Source organism: Macaca thibetana, chromosome 4 (genome assembly GCF_024542745.1).
Source record: "Macaca thibetana thibetana isolate TM-01 chromosome 4, ASM2454274v1, whole genome shotgun sequence".
Taxonomy (NCBI): Eukaryota; Metazoa; Chordata; class Mammalia; order Primates; family Cercopithecidae; genus Macaca; species Macaca thibetana.
In genome coordinates this window covers 34,080,414-34,096,370 of record NC_065581.1, presented here as the reverse complement: position 1 = coordinate 34,096,370, position 15,957 = coordinate 34,080,414, and the positions used below count along the sequence as shown (strand labels likewise).

Here is a 15,957-nt window from a genome sequence, read left to right as displayed (position 1 = left end):
TGAAAGGGTTGGGGTCAACCCAAGGCTGTCTACTAACTGCGTTCTCCTTTCCCCTAGGCCCAAGATCCATTCCCAGGCCCCGCCCCCGTCCCTGTGGAGGTGGTCCAGAAGTTCTGTCGTATTGACAAATCCCGAAAGGTGAGGTCCAGCCGGAGAGTTGGGAAGTGTTGGAGGCAGGGAGTGTCTGGGTGAGTTGAATGGAGGCTGGGCTAGGTAGCTCTCCTGTGACCCCACTTATCCTATGGTTCTTCTGCCACTCCTCCCCACCAACAATGTTATAGCTACCACGTTCTAAAGCCAAAACTCGAAGCCGACTTGAGGTGGCTGAAGCTGAGGAAGAGGAAACAAGTATCAAAGCTGCTCGTTCTGAGCTGCTGCTTGCTGAGGAACCGGGGTGAGTGGGCCCTAATCTGGACCCCCAATCCTTGCCTTATAGGACTGTCTTTTCTCGTTTTTATGTTGGTACACTTGCTTCATATTGGGAAACTTTACTGCTATCCTAACCCTTGCTTTCAGGTTTCTGGAAGGGGAGGATGGGGAAGACACAGCAAAGATATGCCAGGCTGACATTGTGGAGGCTGTGGACATTGCAAGTGCAGCCAAGGTGAGCCTGAGGAGGTAAAGGAGCCAAGGGATTGATTGGTGGTGCAGGACAAGAGAGGAATGGGGGCTAGAAGAAGGCGTTCCTGCAGGGTACTCATTTTTTTTTTTTTTTCACTCTTCTCTTTCCCAGCACTTTGACTTGAATCTGAGGCAATTTGGGCCCTACAGACTAAACTACTCTCGAACTGGAAGGTAAGGTTGAATTCTAGTGACTCTTGAACTAAGATGTGTTTCCTTAACCACTTTAGCCATGCCCACTTCAGCCATTCGCAGTATTTGTTTGGGTTGTTGATGAGGGGAGGGTCCTTTGATTTGCTTGTGTGTGCGGGTGAGCACCTGCAGCAACATGTGTCTGCCCACCTGGAGAGATGGGGCTGGCATGGGGCAGACCTCAAGTCATCCGAGTCGGTGGTCCCCTGCCTTAACACCCTGCCTGCCCCTCACCTCCAACAGACACCTGGCTTTTGGAGGGCGCCGAGGTCATGTGGCTGCCCTTGATTGGGTAACAAAGAAGCTTATGTGCGAGATCAACGTCATGGAGGCAGTGCGGGACATCCGGTCAGTGGCCTCATTGTCAGCGGTCAGTAGGGGTGAGATAGTCCATCCTTGATTGAATGATAGCCTGTGACCTCATTTCCCAATTGAACCACTCTTCCTCTCCCCCAGGTTTCTCCATTCTGAGGCACTGCTTGCTGTTGCCCAGAACCGCTGGCTCCACATCTATGACAATCAGGGCATTGAGCTCCACTGTATCCGCCGGTGTGACCGAGTGACACGGCTTGAGTTCCTGCCCTTCCACTTCCTCCTGGCTACAGCTGTGAGTGGCCGTGGAGCTCAGGAACTGGGTGGCAGCCCTTGGGATGACCACTTCTCCTTTAGGACCCCAGGAGAGGGAATACAGAGAGCAATCAGGACTGGGTCATTCTCTCTGTCTCTCTCTTTCTCAGTCAGAAACAGGGTTTCTGACCTACCTGGATGTATCAGTGGGGAAGATCGTGGCAGCTCTGAATGCTCGAGCTGGGCGGCTCGATGTCATGAGTCAGAACCCTTACAATGCTGTCATCCATCTCGGACACAGCAATGGTCAGTACCTAGCTTAGTTTTGACTCTCCGACCATCCTGACTTGCATTTCTTCTATATTTATACTTCATGAGTCTCTTAAAGTTACCCTTTTATTTCCCTTTTTTGTTATCTCTTGGTCTTGAGTTCCCATCTTTCCCAGGTTTAATAACCTTAGGGTCAGGTTTGTATTAGCAACTTTGGTTCTTCTTCTCTTCCAGGTACTGTGTCTTTATGGAGTCCAGCTATGAAGGAGCCACTGGCAAAGATTCTCTGTCATCGTGGTGGGGTCCGGGCTGTGGCAGTAGATTCTACAGGCACGTAAGTTACTGGTGGGATGAGGCGTTAGGTGGGCAGAAAGTTGTGGAAGGTAGTGTGCTTTAGGAGCACAGACTCTAAAGCCAGGATGCCCAGGTTTAAATCACAATGTTACCACTGATGGGCCTTGTAAGTTATGGGCATATGGCATAACCTTTGTGTGCCACCGTTTTCTCACCCCAGAAATGGAAATATGAGTGTCTAGTTCAAGGGTCCACAAACTTTTTCTGTAAAGAGTCAGATAGTAAATATTTGATGATTTGCTGATAAGAAGTGAAATCAAAGGGTACTGTGTAGGTATTTAAATACCAAGAGAAAACAAATTATCACAATTTTTTTTTTTTGAGATGGAGTCTCGCTCTGACGCCCAGGCTGGAGTGCAATGGCGCAATGTCAGCTCACTGCAACCTCCGCCTCTTAGGTTCAAGTGATTCTCCTGCCTTGGCCTCCCAAAGAGCTGGGACTACAGGCACCCAGCACAACACCTGGCTAATTTTTGTATTTTTAATAGAGACAGGGTTTCACCATGTTGGTCAGGCTGGTCTCGAATTCCTGACCTCAAGTGATCTGCCCGCCTCAGCCTCCCAAAGTGCTGGGATTACAGGCGTGAGCCACTGTGCCTGACCTTTTTTTCTTTTTTAATCTTTTGAGAGAGATGTAGTCTTGCTCTGTCTCCCAGGCTGGAGTGCAGTGGCGTGATCTCAGCTCACTGCAACCTCTGCCTCCCGGGTTCAAGTGACTCTTCTGCCTCAGTCTCCCAAGTAGTTGGGATTACAGGCACCTGCCGTTATGACCAGCTAATTTTTGCATTTTTTTGTAAAGACGGGGTTTTGCCATGTTGGCCAGGCTGGTCTTGAACTCCTGACTTCAGGTGATCTGCCCGCCTCGGCTTCCCAAAGTGCTGGGATTACAGCTGTGAGCCACTGCACCCGGCCCACACATTTTTAAGTTATAAAATTAAACATAATATGGCCAGGTGCAATGGCTCACACCTGTAATCCCAGCACTTTGGAGGCTGAGGCGGGTGGATCACCTGAGGTCAGGAGTTCGAGACTAGCCTGGCCAACATGGCAAAACCCTGTCTCTACTAAAAATCCACAAAATTAGCCGGGTGTTGTGACAGGGGCCTGTAATCCTGCAACTTGGGAGGCTGAGGCAGAAGAATCGCTTGAACCTGGGAGGCAGAGGTTGCAGTGAGCCGAGATTGTGCCATTGCACTCCAACCTGGGCAACAAGAGCAAAACTCTGTCTCAAAAAAAAAAAAAAAAAAAAAGTTAAACATAATATGAGGCTGGACACAGTAGCTCATGCCTGTAATCTTAACACCTTGGTAGGCTGAGGTGGGCAGATCGCTTGAGCCCAGAAGTTCGAAACCAGCCTGGGTGACATGGCAAAACTCTGTCTCTACAAAGATAGAAAAATTAGCCAGGTGTGGTGGTGCATGCCTGTAGTCCCAGCTACTCAGGAGGCTCAGGTGGGAGGATCACCTCAGCACAGGAGGTTAAGGCTGCAGTGAGCTGTGATCATCCCACTGTACTCTTCCATCGGCAACAGAGGGAGACCCTGTCTTAAAAAATAATAATAAATATGATATTTGTGTAATACAGATCTACTAATGGGAAGAACTGAATTTCTCTTTTTGAGGATAACATTTTGCCTAGTTCATGTACAAAGTTAGTGTTCCAAATGATCAAACTTGACTGTAGATACTCATGTTCATGCTGATCTGTAGAGATTTCATGTATTTCATCTTTGAAAATATCTTTTCACACAGTTAGGTAATGATAGGTGATATGTGAGGTGCTCAAAATGCTGTGAAGCACTTATGATTGTGTCACTGTGACTTGTAGCGTACAAAGCAGGAGTGCAAATCAGGATGCCGTATTCTCTGTCATGACCACTCGGCTGTGTGTTGTAGAGCAAAAGCAGCCACGGTGTAAATAAATACTGAGTGGCCATGTTCCAATAAAACTTTATTTGTGGATATTGGAATTTGAATTTCATACAGTTTTCACAGTCTCAAAATATTATTTTGATTTTTTTTTAACCACTTAAAAATGTAAAAACCATTCTTGGCTTGTGGGCTATAAAGAACTAGATGATGGGCCAGGTTTGGCCCATGGGCAGTAGTTTACCAAGCCCTAGTTTAAAGCCCTTATAAAAGCTGTTGTAGACATTAAGATGAGTTAAGGCATATAGTTTAGCACAGTGCTTAGCAAATAGGGAGTGCTGTATTCATCATTGTCATTCAAGATGATCGTTCTCTCCAGGTCTGGCTGATGTGAGGGTAGAGGTGGTGTCTGCTTTGGATTTCTGCTGTTCCTGAGAGAGTATCTGCATTTTCCACAGCTGTTCTCTCTGATTTGTATTGTCCTCTGATTCCTTTTGTCAGGTATTCACTGGGCATCTGCTGTGGGCGGGGCTCTGTGCTGAAGTTCTGGAGATAAAAGGATGAATCATTGAGCCTGCCTTGGTGTGGTGCTCCAGTTACCCTTTGGGTATAAAAACTTGTGGCTATGGGTTTTTTTTTTTTTTTGAGACAGAGTCTCACTCTGTCACCCAGGCTGGAGTGCAGTGGCACAATCTCACTGCAACCTCTGTCCCCGGGGGTTCAAGCGATTGTCCTGCCTCAGCCTCCTGAGTAGCTGGGATTATATGCACCCGCCACCACGCTCGGTAAATTTTTAAATTTTTAGTAGAGACAGGTTTCACCCTCTTGGCCAGGCTGGTCTTGAACTCCTGACATTGTGATCCACCTGCTTCAGCCTCCCAAAGTGCTGGGATTACAGGCATAAGCCACACTGTACCCGGCCATGGCTATGGTTTTTGAGAATGACTGGCCAGGTGATGCATTTATTTATTTATTATTATTTTTCGAGATGGAGTCTTGATCTGTCACCCAGGCTGGAGTGCAGGGGCACGATCTCGGTTCACTGCAACCTTCACCTCCTAGGCTCAAGTGATTCTTCTGCCTCAGCCTCTGAGTAGCTGGGACTACAGGTGCGTGCCACTGCGCGCAGCTAATTTTTGTATTTTTAATAGAGATGGAATTTCACTATGTTGGCCAGGCTGGTCTCGAACTCCTGACCTTGTGATCCGCCCATCTGGTCTCCCAAAGTGCTGGGATTATAGGCCTGAGCCACTGGTCCTGGCCTCTGTAATTGTATCTTTGTGAACAAGTGATTTGGTTCTGCCCTTTTTACTCCATATCTATACCAGCCTGGCTCTAGGAGAGTCGGAAGGCCTGCCCAAGGGTTTCTGCCCTCTCTGGGCCACTGAGCCAAAGCTGTAGCTTGCCCTCCATGGGCTACCTGGGTCAGCCACTCCTCTGCTTAGCGCTTAATCACTAGTTAGCTGAGGCCTGAAGTTTAATCAACACCTTGATGCTGAACAGCTCTGGTCCTTGTGATCTTCAGCCCATCCCTGCTTTTCTCTGGTCCTTCTCAGGAGCTTGTCAGATAGGCCACGGGGACTCCAGCGATGAAGCCGACCATCTTTCATAAGAGGTGTTCTGGTAGCCTGCATTAGGATTGGATTGGGTTGACGTATCAGAGTCGAACTGCTGCTTGCAAGTTTAGTAGTACAGTAGTATGGCCCAGACTCCCATCTGGCACTGGGCTGGTCTTTACCCAGGGGATCCCATAGATGGGTATGTGGAGGGGAGAAGAGCCAGCATGCATCCTTGAGTTGTTAGTTCACCAAAGGATGTGACCCTGTGTTCCAGGAGCGCTCGGTAATTCCTGGTTTGCACTGATGGCCTTTCTCTGTGGTAAGGTCAGGGCCCTGATTATCTTGTCGGAAGCATCCAGTTGGGCCTCCCTTGGGCTCCATCACTGTGCAAGTCTCTGCTCATAAAAACTCTTTAGTTCCCTTCTGGGTTCACAGCCAAGGCAAAAGAGAGTCCTTGGCCTCTTGGCAAACATACATCCCCTACCTGGCTGGTTCCCCTTCAGCTTCCCTCTTTAAGGAATAACTTGAACATAGAAACTCCAACCTCACCTGTAATCCCAGCACTTTGGGAGGCAGAGGAGGTCATTTGAGGCCAGGAGTTCAAGACCAGCATGGCCAACATGGCGAAACCCCGACTCTACTAAAAACGCAAAAATTAGGCATGGTGGCGCATGCCTGTAATCCCAGCTACTTGGGAGGCTGAGGCACGAGAATCACTTGAACCAGGGAGGCAGAGGCTGCGGTGAGCCAAGGTCACGCCACTGCACTCCAGCTTGGGCAACAGAGTGAGACCCTGTCTCAAAAAAAGAAAATTCCAACTTCTGAAAGTAAACAACTTATACTGTACATGATTCCTGGAGAGGATTTGGTCCCAACCTTCACTCCCTCCTTCCAGGGAAAGCACACAGAGGGGCAGGCCAAGGGATACTTCACCACTTTCTGAGTAGGTCTTCTCAAGTCCTTGGAGCCTTCAGTTTGTGATTTGTTATTGCCAGAGAGCAACGTTGGGATTGTGAGCTGTGGGTCCTCGGTCTGACTTTAAAGAAACCCCACAAATTTTCCGCTCCTGATTTTCCTGACCATGTTTCCCACCAATCCTGCTAACATAACCTCTGCTTCCCTCTCAGTCTCCACACTCTGGTGTTAATGCATGTGAACCTGCTGTGTATCTCTTTCCTGTACTTTTTTGAGAATTACCTAGAATGGGTCAAATCCCACCTTTCCCATGAAGCCTTTCTGACGACTGCCGATGCTCTTTCCCCTCGCTGGGCTGTGTGCTGCATGTATGTACAGGGGGACATCACATTTAGGTGCAGCCTGTCGTGTGGGTGCTCCTTTTGACTCCCGTGTCTTGAGAGGGCTGTGTGGTGTTAGCAGAGGAGAGGCAGATGCTAAAGAGATAGGCCTGACCATCCACTGACCTAGCTTTCCTTTCTCTGAGCTTGTTTCCTCACCTCTTAAAGGGAAATAAAAATCGTAAGAGTTGTGTGCAGCTTAACCAAGAGGATGCCTGTGGAGTGTTCAGGGTGATGGTAGTGGTTATTACTATTAATCTTTTTCTCCCCAGCCAGACTTGATGCCTGGACTTGGCCACAGTTTGCTTGGTAAACCCATTTACTGACAGATTAATTGATCCCTCTTTTCTCACCAGGTACATGGCCACCTCTGGCCTAGACCACCAGCTGAAGATCTTTGACTTGAGAGGGACCTACCAGCCTCTGAGCACTCGGACCCTGCCCCATGGAGCAGGGCACCTGGCCTTCTCCCAGAGGGGACTGCTGGTGGCGGGAATGGGTGATGTTGTCAACATCTGGGCAGGGCAGGGCAAGGCCAGCCCACCCTCCCTTGAACAGCCCTACCTCACCCACCGGCTCTCAGGCCCTGTGCATGGCCTTCAGTTCTGCCCCTTTGAAGATGTGCTAGGGGTGGGGCACAGTGGGGGCGTCACCAGCATGCTGGTCCCTGGTGAGTGGGCCAGGGATGGGGCTTGAAGTGAATGAACTCTGGGTGGAAGTTTGGGCCTGAGACGCCCAGGAGCTAGGGGATTGGTTGGGCTGGAGCTGTTGGACTTAGGTCTTTCCTTACGGCTCCATGCTCCTCCCTCCCTCCCTTCAGGGGCCGGTGAGCCCAACTTTGATGGCCTGGAGAGTAATCCTTACAGAAGCCGGAAGCAACGCCAGGAGTGGGAGGTGAAGGCCCTGCTAGAGAAGGTGAGGCTCCCCTGCTGGAGAGGGTGAGGTTCCCCTCTGCTGGAGAGGGTCAGGGTTCCCCCTGCTGGAGAGGGTCAGGCTCCCCGCTCCTGGAGAGGGTCAGGTTCCCCCCTGCTGGAGAGGGTCAGGGTTCCCCCTGGCGGAGAGAGTGAGATTGCCCCTGTTGGAGAAGGTGAGGTTCCCCTGCTGGTTGGTGTGCAGCATGCTTGTGAGGCCCCTGCTGCTGGGGAAGGTATGCATGTGGTTTTGGGTTGGAGGTAGAGAAAGCTATCCTGAGGTCTCATGCTGGGGGTCCTGGGTAGAGGGGTTCAGCAGCCTTCCTGGCTTCCCTTTTTGGTGCTACCCTCCTGTGGCTCCTTGCTGAGTCCTATCCCTCTGTGAAACCCTCAGGTACCTGCAGAGCTTATTTGTCTTGACCCACGAGCCCTGGCCGAGGTGGATGTCATCTCTCTGGAGCAGGGAAAGAAGGAGCGGATAGAGAGGCTGGTATGGAGCAGGCCCCTGAATGCCCAGGCCTGTCTTCTCCTCCACATCCTCTCCCCACCATGGCTTGTCCCCAGAAGTGTGGCCAGCAGGTGGGTGCTGCCAGTTCCCTGACTCCGACCCAGGCTCTAACAGATTTCACTCCTGTCCCCTCCCTCAGGGCTATGACCCAGAGGCTAAGGCTCCCTTCCAGCCAAAGCCAAAGCAGAAGGGCCGCAGCTCCACAGCAAGCCTGGTGAAGAGGAAGAGGAAGGTCATGGATGAGGAACACAGGGTAGATGAGTATTGGGATGGGCCGGGCCTTCCACAGGCTGCACCCTCCTGCTTGTGCCTCTGCCCTTGTCAGCCTGCCACTTCTCACTGTCCCTGTGTCCTCCCCCTCTCCGGTCCCCAGGACAAGGTCCGGCAGAGCCTTCAGCAGCAGCAGCAGCAGCAGCAGAAGGAAGCGAAGGCCAAGTCCACAGGGGCCCGGCCATCTGCCCTGGACAGATTTGTGCGCTGAGCCAGACTCCAGGGTTGCCTGGGAACAGTCTCTCCCCAAGATCACCTGTAGGGAAAAGAGTGTTCCCTGGAACAAGGAGGTGGGGCACTGTGGTCCTTTCCCCAACTGGGGGTGTGGACAGCTGGCTCCTGGGGTGGGTTGGTATTAAAGAGGAAAGCGATTTTTTGGATCATGTGTCTGGATCATCTTGTGGACCTGTTCCCCTCCCCCTTGCCCAGCATGAGGCCATTCTAGGATCAGAGGAGTCAGTTTCCTGCCTCTACCCCCACCCCCATACCTTGTGGCTGCTGTGGCCTTAGCTTTGCCTTTTAGGGGCCTTCCTCCTCAGAGAGGCTGTCCTCTCTCCCATGTCCCTGGAGATGTCCTTCCCATGAAGCAGGGTCTGGCAGCCTCTGGGGTCTCCAGGTTTGTGGTGTTCTGGGGGTCCTGGTGAAGACCACACTGCACTCGAAGAAGTGGAGACAAGTTTATTGAGGAGCTTGACAGCCCTCTTCTGCCCTAGCTTGAGAGAACAGCTGCAGCATTTTTTTCTTTTTCTCTTCCTGATGACCATCTTTCAGGCTGGCGGGCCAGGCCCCTGGGTGTCTCCCATATCCCTGTCTTTAGTGAGACTGAGGATCTGGTATGAGGAAACAGATCAGCTCCAGCCAGTGAGGGCCCCTGCGTTGGGCCTGGGAGAGAGAAGGTCCTGTTCCTGCCTTTCCTGTGGCCCCAGGCACTCTCAGCTGTGAAGCCAGGCTATTGCTCGACACCGCAGGATGCCCAGGACTCCCTGGAACCAGGAGCAAAAGGGCGCAGTCCTTTCCCCGTCAGAGCCACCCACCAGCTTCCAGGCTTCCTGCATCTTCCAGGGGTCCAGCCTGTGGGACGTCAGCAGGAATTTCCCATAGCAGCACCGGTCTAGTGGGTAGTGGGTGGCACCAGCCAGCTTGACACACTGTGTTGGGGCGAGGCCTCCTCTTCGGGCACTTACCCCCACAAAGACATCCTCTAACGGGAGAGGGGGTGCCCGGCTAGCCACCTTGAGAATAAGCTGCACAGCAGACGCTGACAACACATACCCCGTGCCTGAGGCATAGGGTGGGAAGGGGCCCCAGGTGTGAGGCCACTGCTCCTCTGATACACGGTGCCTGCCCCCTGGTGTCCGAGAGGGGTTTACTCGCCAGTGCACCCGGCCCAGGTACAGAAGAGGCACTTCCTCGCTGTGCAAGGCCTGGCCTCCTTCCTGCTGTTCATTTCCAACCTCAGCCTCTCTCTGGAGTTCCGTGCTTCTCTCCCATTGCTCCCAACGGCCCCCTCGCAAGACCAGTTCTGATACCAGTTCGGGGACGTTGACATACACATCATCGTCCGTCTTGAGGACGTATCGGGCCATGGGGCAGTGTTTCTCAGCCCAGTTCAGCCCACTGAGGGTCTTGAGGGTGAGGTTGCGGTAGGAGTCCTGGAAGGCGGCCTGCAAGATATCCCCCTGGGCTGCTGACTCCGAGGCCAGGTCGTTCCCCTGGGAGCCCCACACGGGGTGCTGTGCGTTCGGCTCTCCCAGCAGGAATAGCGTCTGTACCCTGAGTCCCCGGGCCTCGCGCAGCCCGCCCCACGAGGCCCGAATGGCGTTTCTCTGGTTCAGGTTTTCCGGAGCCGTGCACACCAGGATGAGCAGGAAGGGAGGAGCCCCGGGACCACCGCAAGCTTCCTGGTTGGGGATCAACAGGCGGGGCAGGGCCAGGGGCGGCCCCGGTGAGGCGGGGGCTGGTAGCAGGGAGGCTAGTGAGAGGCTCAGCAGCTCCTCCCCCAACCCCGAAGGCCCGAAGAGGGTCCAGACGATCACCAGCAGCAGAGCGGTGAAGAGCAGGCGCCGGAAGAGCCTGAGCGGCATGGTGTGGCGCACTCCAAGGGTAATCCGGAGAGCGAAGGGCGGAGACTAGCTCCCCGGGCCTGGGTCACGGCGGGGATTTAACCGACCACACCTGGGATGCGGAGGGCGGAGCGCGCGACCGGGACCAGCGCACCCTGGGGGTCGGGGGAAGGCGGTGCGGACCGCGGTCGAGGCATGCTGCGGGGGTGGCTACCTTGTCGCTGCCTCGCCGCCAGCAAGCTCCGCTCCATGGCTGGCCGACTGCGGCACTCACGGCCCCTCCCCCGCCTCGCCCCGGCGGCCGGCCTGCCACCCGCTTCCGCGCTGCGCGCTCCCATCCCCGCCGGAAGCGGCGTCGGAGCAGCGCGGCAGGGCGCGGAAACCCGGGCGGGTGGAGTGGCACCAAACGGAGCGAGACCGGTCTGTCCAGCCACTCCCCATCCCAACCCACCCACGTATTCCACCAGGGGGACCACACCCTACATAACCAACGTCTGTTTTTGCCTTTGTTGCTTTGGTCACAGCCCCAAAGATTTTCTCTTATAACTAGATGACCCCTTTTTTAAAAACAAAACAAAAAAAACCCAGTGACTAAGACCTGCAAACTCACCTGAACTGCAACTGTCTAGGCTCAGCTACCCACTCCACAACCATGCTGCACACCAACCCCAGGGGACTGGTCTCTAAACTGGTCTGGGTCACCCCCTCGAGGGTGGGAATTGTTTTCCCCTCACATTTCTCTTTACAGAGAGAGACATCACTAGCTACACATAGGAAGACTGAGAGGGTCTGCAGCATCACCACTGCTAAAACCAATAGCACTGTGTGGGCAACTGAGTAGGGCAGCTCTAAATGGAAAAGGGACCCAGCACTTTAACATTCCCTATTAGAATGGACAGAAAGGACAGGAAGCCATAGATATATAAACTATTTATTAACAGACAAGGCCTACAGACTTATTTCTTCTTGGACACACCCACGGTGCGGCCACGGCGGCCAGTGGTCTTGGTGTGCTGGCCTCGGACACGAAGGCTGCAGGTAAAAAGAGAAGGGTCATAGGTCATACACAGCACAAAAAAAAGGTTGGGGAAAAGGAAGAGCGAGTAGGAGGAATGCTGTGAGTCGAGGTAGGCAGTGAGATGAGACCTCCACTCACCCCCAGAAGTGGCGCAGCCCTCTATGGGCCCGAATCTTCTTCAGTCGCTCCAGGTCTTCACGGAGCTTGTTGTCCAGACCATTGGCTAGGACCTGGATTCAGAGGAGGCGGCAAGGGATGTTTTATCCCCTGACCACCTACCTATGCCCAATTCTATCAGGACCCTCCACCCTTCCTCTAATCCTGCCCTCATTTCAGTACACACCTGGCTATATTTTCCATCCTTTACATCCTTCTGTCTGTTCAAGAACCAGTCTGGGATCTTGTACTGGCGTGGATTCTGCATAATGGTGATCACACGTTCCACCTGGCAGGCAGGACAAGGTCAGATCTACATGACCCCCTTTCTGAGGCTGACCCCACCCCCAGCCCCCTTCCTTGTCCTCACCTCATCCTCAGTGAGTTCTCCCGCCCTCTTGGTGAGGTCAATGTCTGCTTTCCTCAACACCACATGAGCATATCTTCGGCCCACACCCTGAATGAAGTGAGGGTTTTCGGAATTAGGGTTCAATCTGATTTTTAAATTACTTTATAGCCTCATTATTCAAAAAGCTCACAAAGGTAGGATCTGCAATAATCTATTTTGCAATCCCCTAGGTCACCCTTTCCTCACCCACCTTTCCAGATATAAGCCATTTGATAGAAGGTTAACTTTGGGCCGCACGCAGTGGCTCACGCCTGTAATCCTAGCACTTTGGGAGGCCCAGGTGGGTGGATGACTTTGAGGGCAGGAGTTTGAAACCAGCCTGGCCAACATGGTGAAACCCTACTAAAAATACAAAAAAATTAGCCGAGCATGGTGGTGGGCGCCTGTAATCCCAGCTACTTGGGAGGCTGTGGCAGAATTGCTTGAACCTGGGAGGCGGAGGTCACAGCAAGCCGAGATCACACCACCACACTCAAACCTGGGCGAGAGAGACCCCGTCTCAAAAAAAAAAAAAAAAAAAAAGGTTACTTTGTTCAGGGGCACGACTGAATCATGAACACAGAATTTAGTGTTATAGACAACCCTTTGAAAGCAGGCAGTATCTTTTTTTTTCCTCCTCATTGCTCAGCATATGTATTTGTCACTAAGTGCCTTCTGATTCTTGCATTTAGGAGAACAAGGGGCCTGCCTCTCCAAGCTAATGCAGTAAACCAGAGTCTTATGAGTTACAGGATTTGATTAAGGTACTTGGGCTGTCAGTTCCTCAGAATCTCTAAGGCAAATCACTGTATCCCTATAATCAAAGTATTCCAAGATCACAAACTGAATTTTGTCAGTGCCCAGAACTGACCGCCCAAGTGATTATAAAAAAAACCTAATGCTTACATTGGTAGCATCATATCAACACCAGCACTAGCACCCATGCTATCTAAACTCATGAACCAAAGTGATTTGGAGAGTGAAGGATGAACTGAATAGTAAGCCCTGCCCCTCATTTTGTCCAACTAGAACCTCAGAATGTGGCCTTATTTGGAAATAAGGTCTTCACAGAAATAACTAGGTAAAATGAAGTTATCTTTGATTAGGGTGGGCTCTAGATCCAATGACAAATCATAAGAGAGACATGAAGAGGACCATGAGATGACAGCAACAGATCGGAGTAATGCAGTTACAAGCCAAGGAACACTAAGGATTACTGACAACCACCAGAAGATAGGAAGAGGCAAGGTTCTTAAGTGCCTCCAGTGCCGTAAGTAATTTTCTTAGTTTATATGAACTTGTTATAGTAGGCCCCAGGAAACTAAAACAAATGGCAGTTCCTCTCTGCAAGAGAGAGAGATCAAGGGTTGGCTTCACAGTGGCTCATGCCTGTAATTCCAGCACTCTGGGAGGCTGAGGGTGGAGGATCACTTGAGCCCAGGAGTTCCAGACCAGCTTGGACAACACAGCAAGATCCAGATTAGCCAGACGTGGTGGTGGTGCACACTTATAGCCCCAACTACTTGGGAAGTTGAGGCAGAAGGATTGACTTGAGCCCTGGAGGTCAAGGCTGCAGTGAATGGTGATTCCGCCACTCCAGCCTTTCAAAAAATAAATGTGGCTGGGCGCAGTGGCTCAAGCCTGTAATCCCAGCACTTTGGGAGGCTAAGGTGGGTGGATCACCTGAGGTCAGAAGTTTAAGACCAGCCTGACCAACATGGTGAAACCCCCTCTCTTCTAAAAATACAAAAATTAGCTGGGCGTGTGCCTGTAATCTCAGCTACTTGGGAGGCTGAAGTTGCAGTGAGATGAGATTACGCCACTGCACTCCAGCCTGGGTGATGGGGCGAGACTCTGTTTCAGAATAAATAAATAAACGTGACCAAGGGTCAAATTATTAGGTTTATTCAGAAGAGAGCAGGGTCTTTCAAATATATATATTTATTTATTAATTAAATGACGAGGTTTCACCGTGTTGGCCAGGCTGGTCTTGAATTCCTGACCTCAGGGGATCCACCCACTTCAGCCTCTGAAAGTGAGCCACTGCACTCAGCCTCAAATTTAATTATATGTTTACAAATGAATATTTACTTCAAAATGGGAGTGGGAAGACAGATAGATAAAATGAGATTTCTAATTTTAGTTAGAATAACTTTCATCCATGAAGGTTATTCTCTATTACACTTCTGAATGGTGCACCTCTACTTAAGCCTCACAGCAAGTATCTAAGTACAGTATTTCACACTGCCTTATTAGTTTCACAGAGCACCCAACAGAAGGAATTTTCCTCTACACATTCCTTAAACCAGCCAACAGTATCCCTACTACTATCCATTCGCTAACGTCGCCTAAGTATCTACCATGCAACAGAAGCCAAGAACTGGTAAGACAGGCCTAGCCCTGCACCCATGAAGTGGACACATACTGGTAGGCTATTTCCACAACTAACTACAAATTCTGACTTAAGAAAAAAAAAAAAAAGAACGTGTGTATCTAGAAAGCCAGGAGTTTATTAGGTTTGTGGAGAGAAATACCCAAGTGAAATAATTATTCTTGCATTCACTGATTCGATTCTTAAAAGCCGAAGAGATGTACTCCTTCACACTTTAACAGGAGTGTCAACTCTGACATATGAGTAAATGTCCTGCTCATACTTCTTCCACCCTCCATCTACAAGTTTCTTCACACTTTTTATCTGTTGGCATTTTTACTCATCCCTCAAGATGCCCAATAATCCTCCAATTCTGAGGGAATATAAATTTTACAGGAAGGGTTGCTGTTATGATGGCGGGGTGAGTAAAGAAACCGAATCTAGAAGGATCTCACGGTTCAGGAAAATCTTAGCGAATTCGGGTGAGCAACCATACCTCTTTCCCACTCCCCCGGGTGAAATGTTTTGGCTTGACCTTAGACCACTCTCTTGGCTTTAATCACTTATTTTCTGTGGTAAATGTGGTAAGTGCTAAAGGGGTTAGTCTCTCCCTAAACCACTTTCTTTTCTTAATCCAGCAGTCAAGGTGCTCTGGATGAGACTCAAGTCTCCCCAACCTTGCTTCATTTTTGCTCATGTCTTCACAACCCAATTCTCATTTACATTCCCTATTCCTTACCCTACTTTACTTACCTTAATGGCAGTGATGGCAAAGGCTATTTTCCGCCGCCCATCGATATTGGTGTTGAGTACTCGCAAAATATGCTGGAACTTTTCAGGGATCACTAGAGACTGGTTTAAAAAGTACGGGGGAGAAATTAGACACAGTAAACTATCAAACAGTAAGGTTGATAAGGCAAACGAACTTCATACAAAACGGTTAAGTCTGTCACACAAGTGGCAAAGGCACCCGATCCCCACCCCTAAGATTTTCACACCACACAGCAAACTCCTCAGTCCTGCAGAGTAGGTACATGAAGCGTTCAAGCTTGGGAAAATGCAACCTTTGGAGAGAGGAGGCAGGTCTCCTGCCCATTCCCAAAAGTGCGTGGCGGAAGCCAGAGTTCCCCATATACGCCCAAGCCTTAGGCAGCTTCCGTGCGCCAGAGCAGTGACCCTTCCTCGGGCCCGCTCTCCGGAACTGGAAATCTTTGGTGTCCCTTTCCAGGGGCGCGATCCAAGGCTTCATACGGAAAGTCTCAGGCCCTCAGGACAGGGCGTTTCCAGAACCCCAACAGCCGGCTTTCCTTGCCCGAGTTGCGATGTCGCTGGATCACGGCACGGATTCCAGGCTTACCATGGCGGCAGCACAAGCGGCGGCGTGTAGGCCTCCTGTGGAAGAGAGAGCGGAAGTGACGCGGTATCATTATATAGCTTTCAGGAGGAAGAGGCGGAGCGATCTAGGAGAAGTGCTTCCGGAAACTGTTTCAGCCTGACCTAGCTGGACTTAGGAGAGTATGGCTTGGGTACCACAACTTCCGGTGCG

The 15,957-nt window shown here is 51.1% G+C and overlaps 4 protein-coding genes across 8 annotated transcripts in view; 1 reads left to right on the top strand and 3 right to left on the bottom strand.

Annotated features, from left to right (window-relative positions):
* The window catches only part of WDR46 (WD repeat domain 46), a 62,221-nt gene extending 53,426 nt beyond the window's left edge, over positions 1-8,795 (top strand). Inside the window, exons 4-16 of the mRNA XM_050787621.1 lie at positions 58-138; positions 282-394; positions 517-604; positions 734-795; positions 1,057-1,161; positions 1,270-1,420; positions 1,551-1,686; positions 1,885-1,984; positions 7,083-7,396; positions 7,547-7,641; positions 8,032-8,127; positions 8,285-8,398; positions 8,519-8,795. Coding sequence (XP_050643578.1) covers positions 58-138; positions 282-394; positions 517-604; positions 734-795; positions 1,057-1,161; positions 1,270-1,420; positions 1,551-1,686; positions 1,885-1,984; positions 7,083-7,396; positions 7,547-7,641; positions 8,032-8,127; positions 8,285-8,398; positions 8,519-8,626 — 1,563 coding nt within the window. The 3' untranslated portion in view covers positions 8,627-8,795. The remainder of the gene's footprint in view (positions 1-57; positions 139-281; positions 395-516; positions 605-733; positions 796-1,056; positions 1,162-1,269; positions 1,421-1,550; positions 1,687-1,884; positions 1,985-7,082; positions 7,397-7,546; positions 7,642-8,031; positions 8,128-8,284; positions 8,399-8,518) is intronic.
* Positions 1-15,957, bottom strand: part of PFDN6 (prefoldin subunit 6) — a 50,128-nt gene that overhangs the window by 2,148 nt on the left and 32,023 nt on the right. The gene's annotated exons all lie outside the window — the stretch shown is intronic.
* B3GALT4 (beta-1,3-galactosyltransferase 4) lies at positions 9,079-10,817 on the bottom strand. Its single transcript, XM_050787779.1, has one exon. It carries the CDS (start codon positions 10,497-10,499, stop codon positions 9,348-9,350), a length of 1,152 nt encoding a protein of 383 aa, XP_050643736.1. The 5' UTR covers positions 10,500-10,817; the 3' UTR covers positions 9,079-9,347.
* The window catches only part of RPS18 (ribosomal protein S18), a 111,627-nt gene continuing 107,067 nt past the window's right edge, over positions 11,398-15,957 (bottom strand). For all 5 annotated transcript variants that reach the window (XM_050787870.1, XM_050787866.1, XM_050787869.1 and 2 more), the window contains exons 2-7: positions 15,769-15,814; positions 15,165-15,263; positions 12,023-12,109; positions 11,840-11,941; positions 11,635-11,726; positions 11,398-11,510 (exon numbers count right to left, since the gene is read on the bottom strand). In XM_050787870.1, coding sequence (XP_050643827.1) covers positions 11,435-11,510; positions 11,635-11,726; positions 11,840-11,941; positions 12,023-12,109; positions 15,165-15,263; positions 15,769-15,771 — 459 coding nt within the window. In that variant the 5' untranslated portion in view covers positions 15,772-15,814 and the 3' untranslated portion in view covers positions 11,398-11,434. The remainder of the gene's footprint in view (positions 11,511-11,634; positions 11,727-11,839; positions 11,942-12,022; positions 12,110-15,164; positions 15,264-15,768; positions 15,815-15,957) is intronic.

What these genes read in the sequence shown, in the direction of transcription:
- B3GALT4 (XM_050787779.1), bottom strand. Translation starts at nt 10,499, where the DNA reads ATGCCGCTCAGGCTCTTCCGGCGCCTGCTCTTCACCGCTCTGCTGCTG.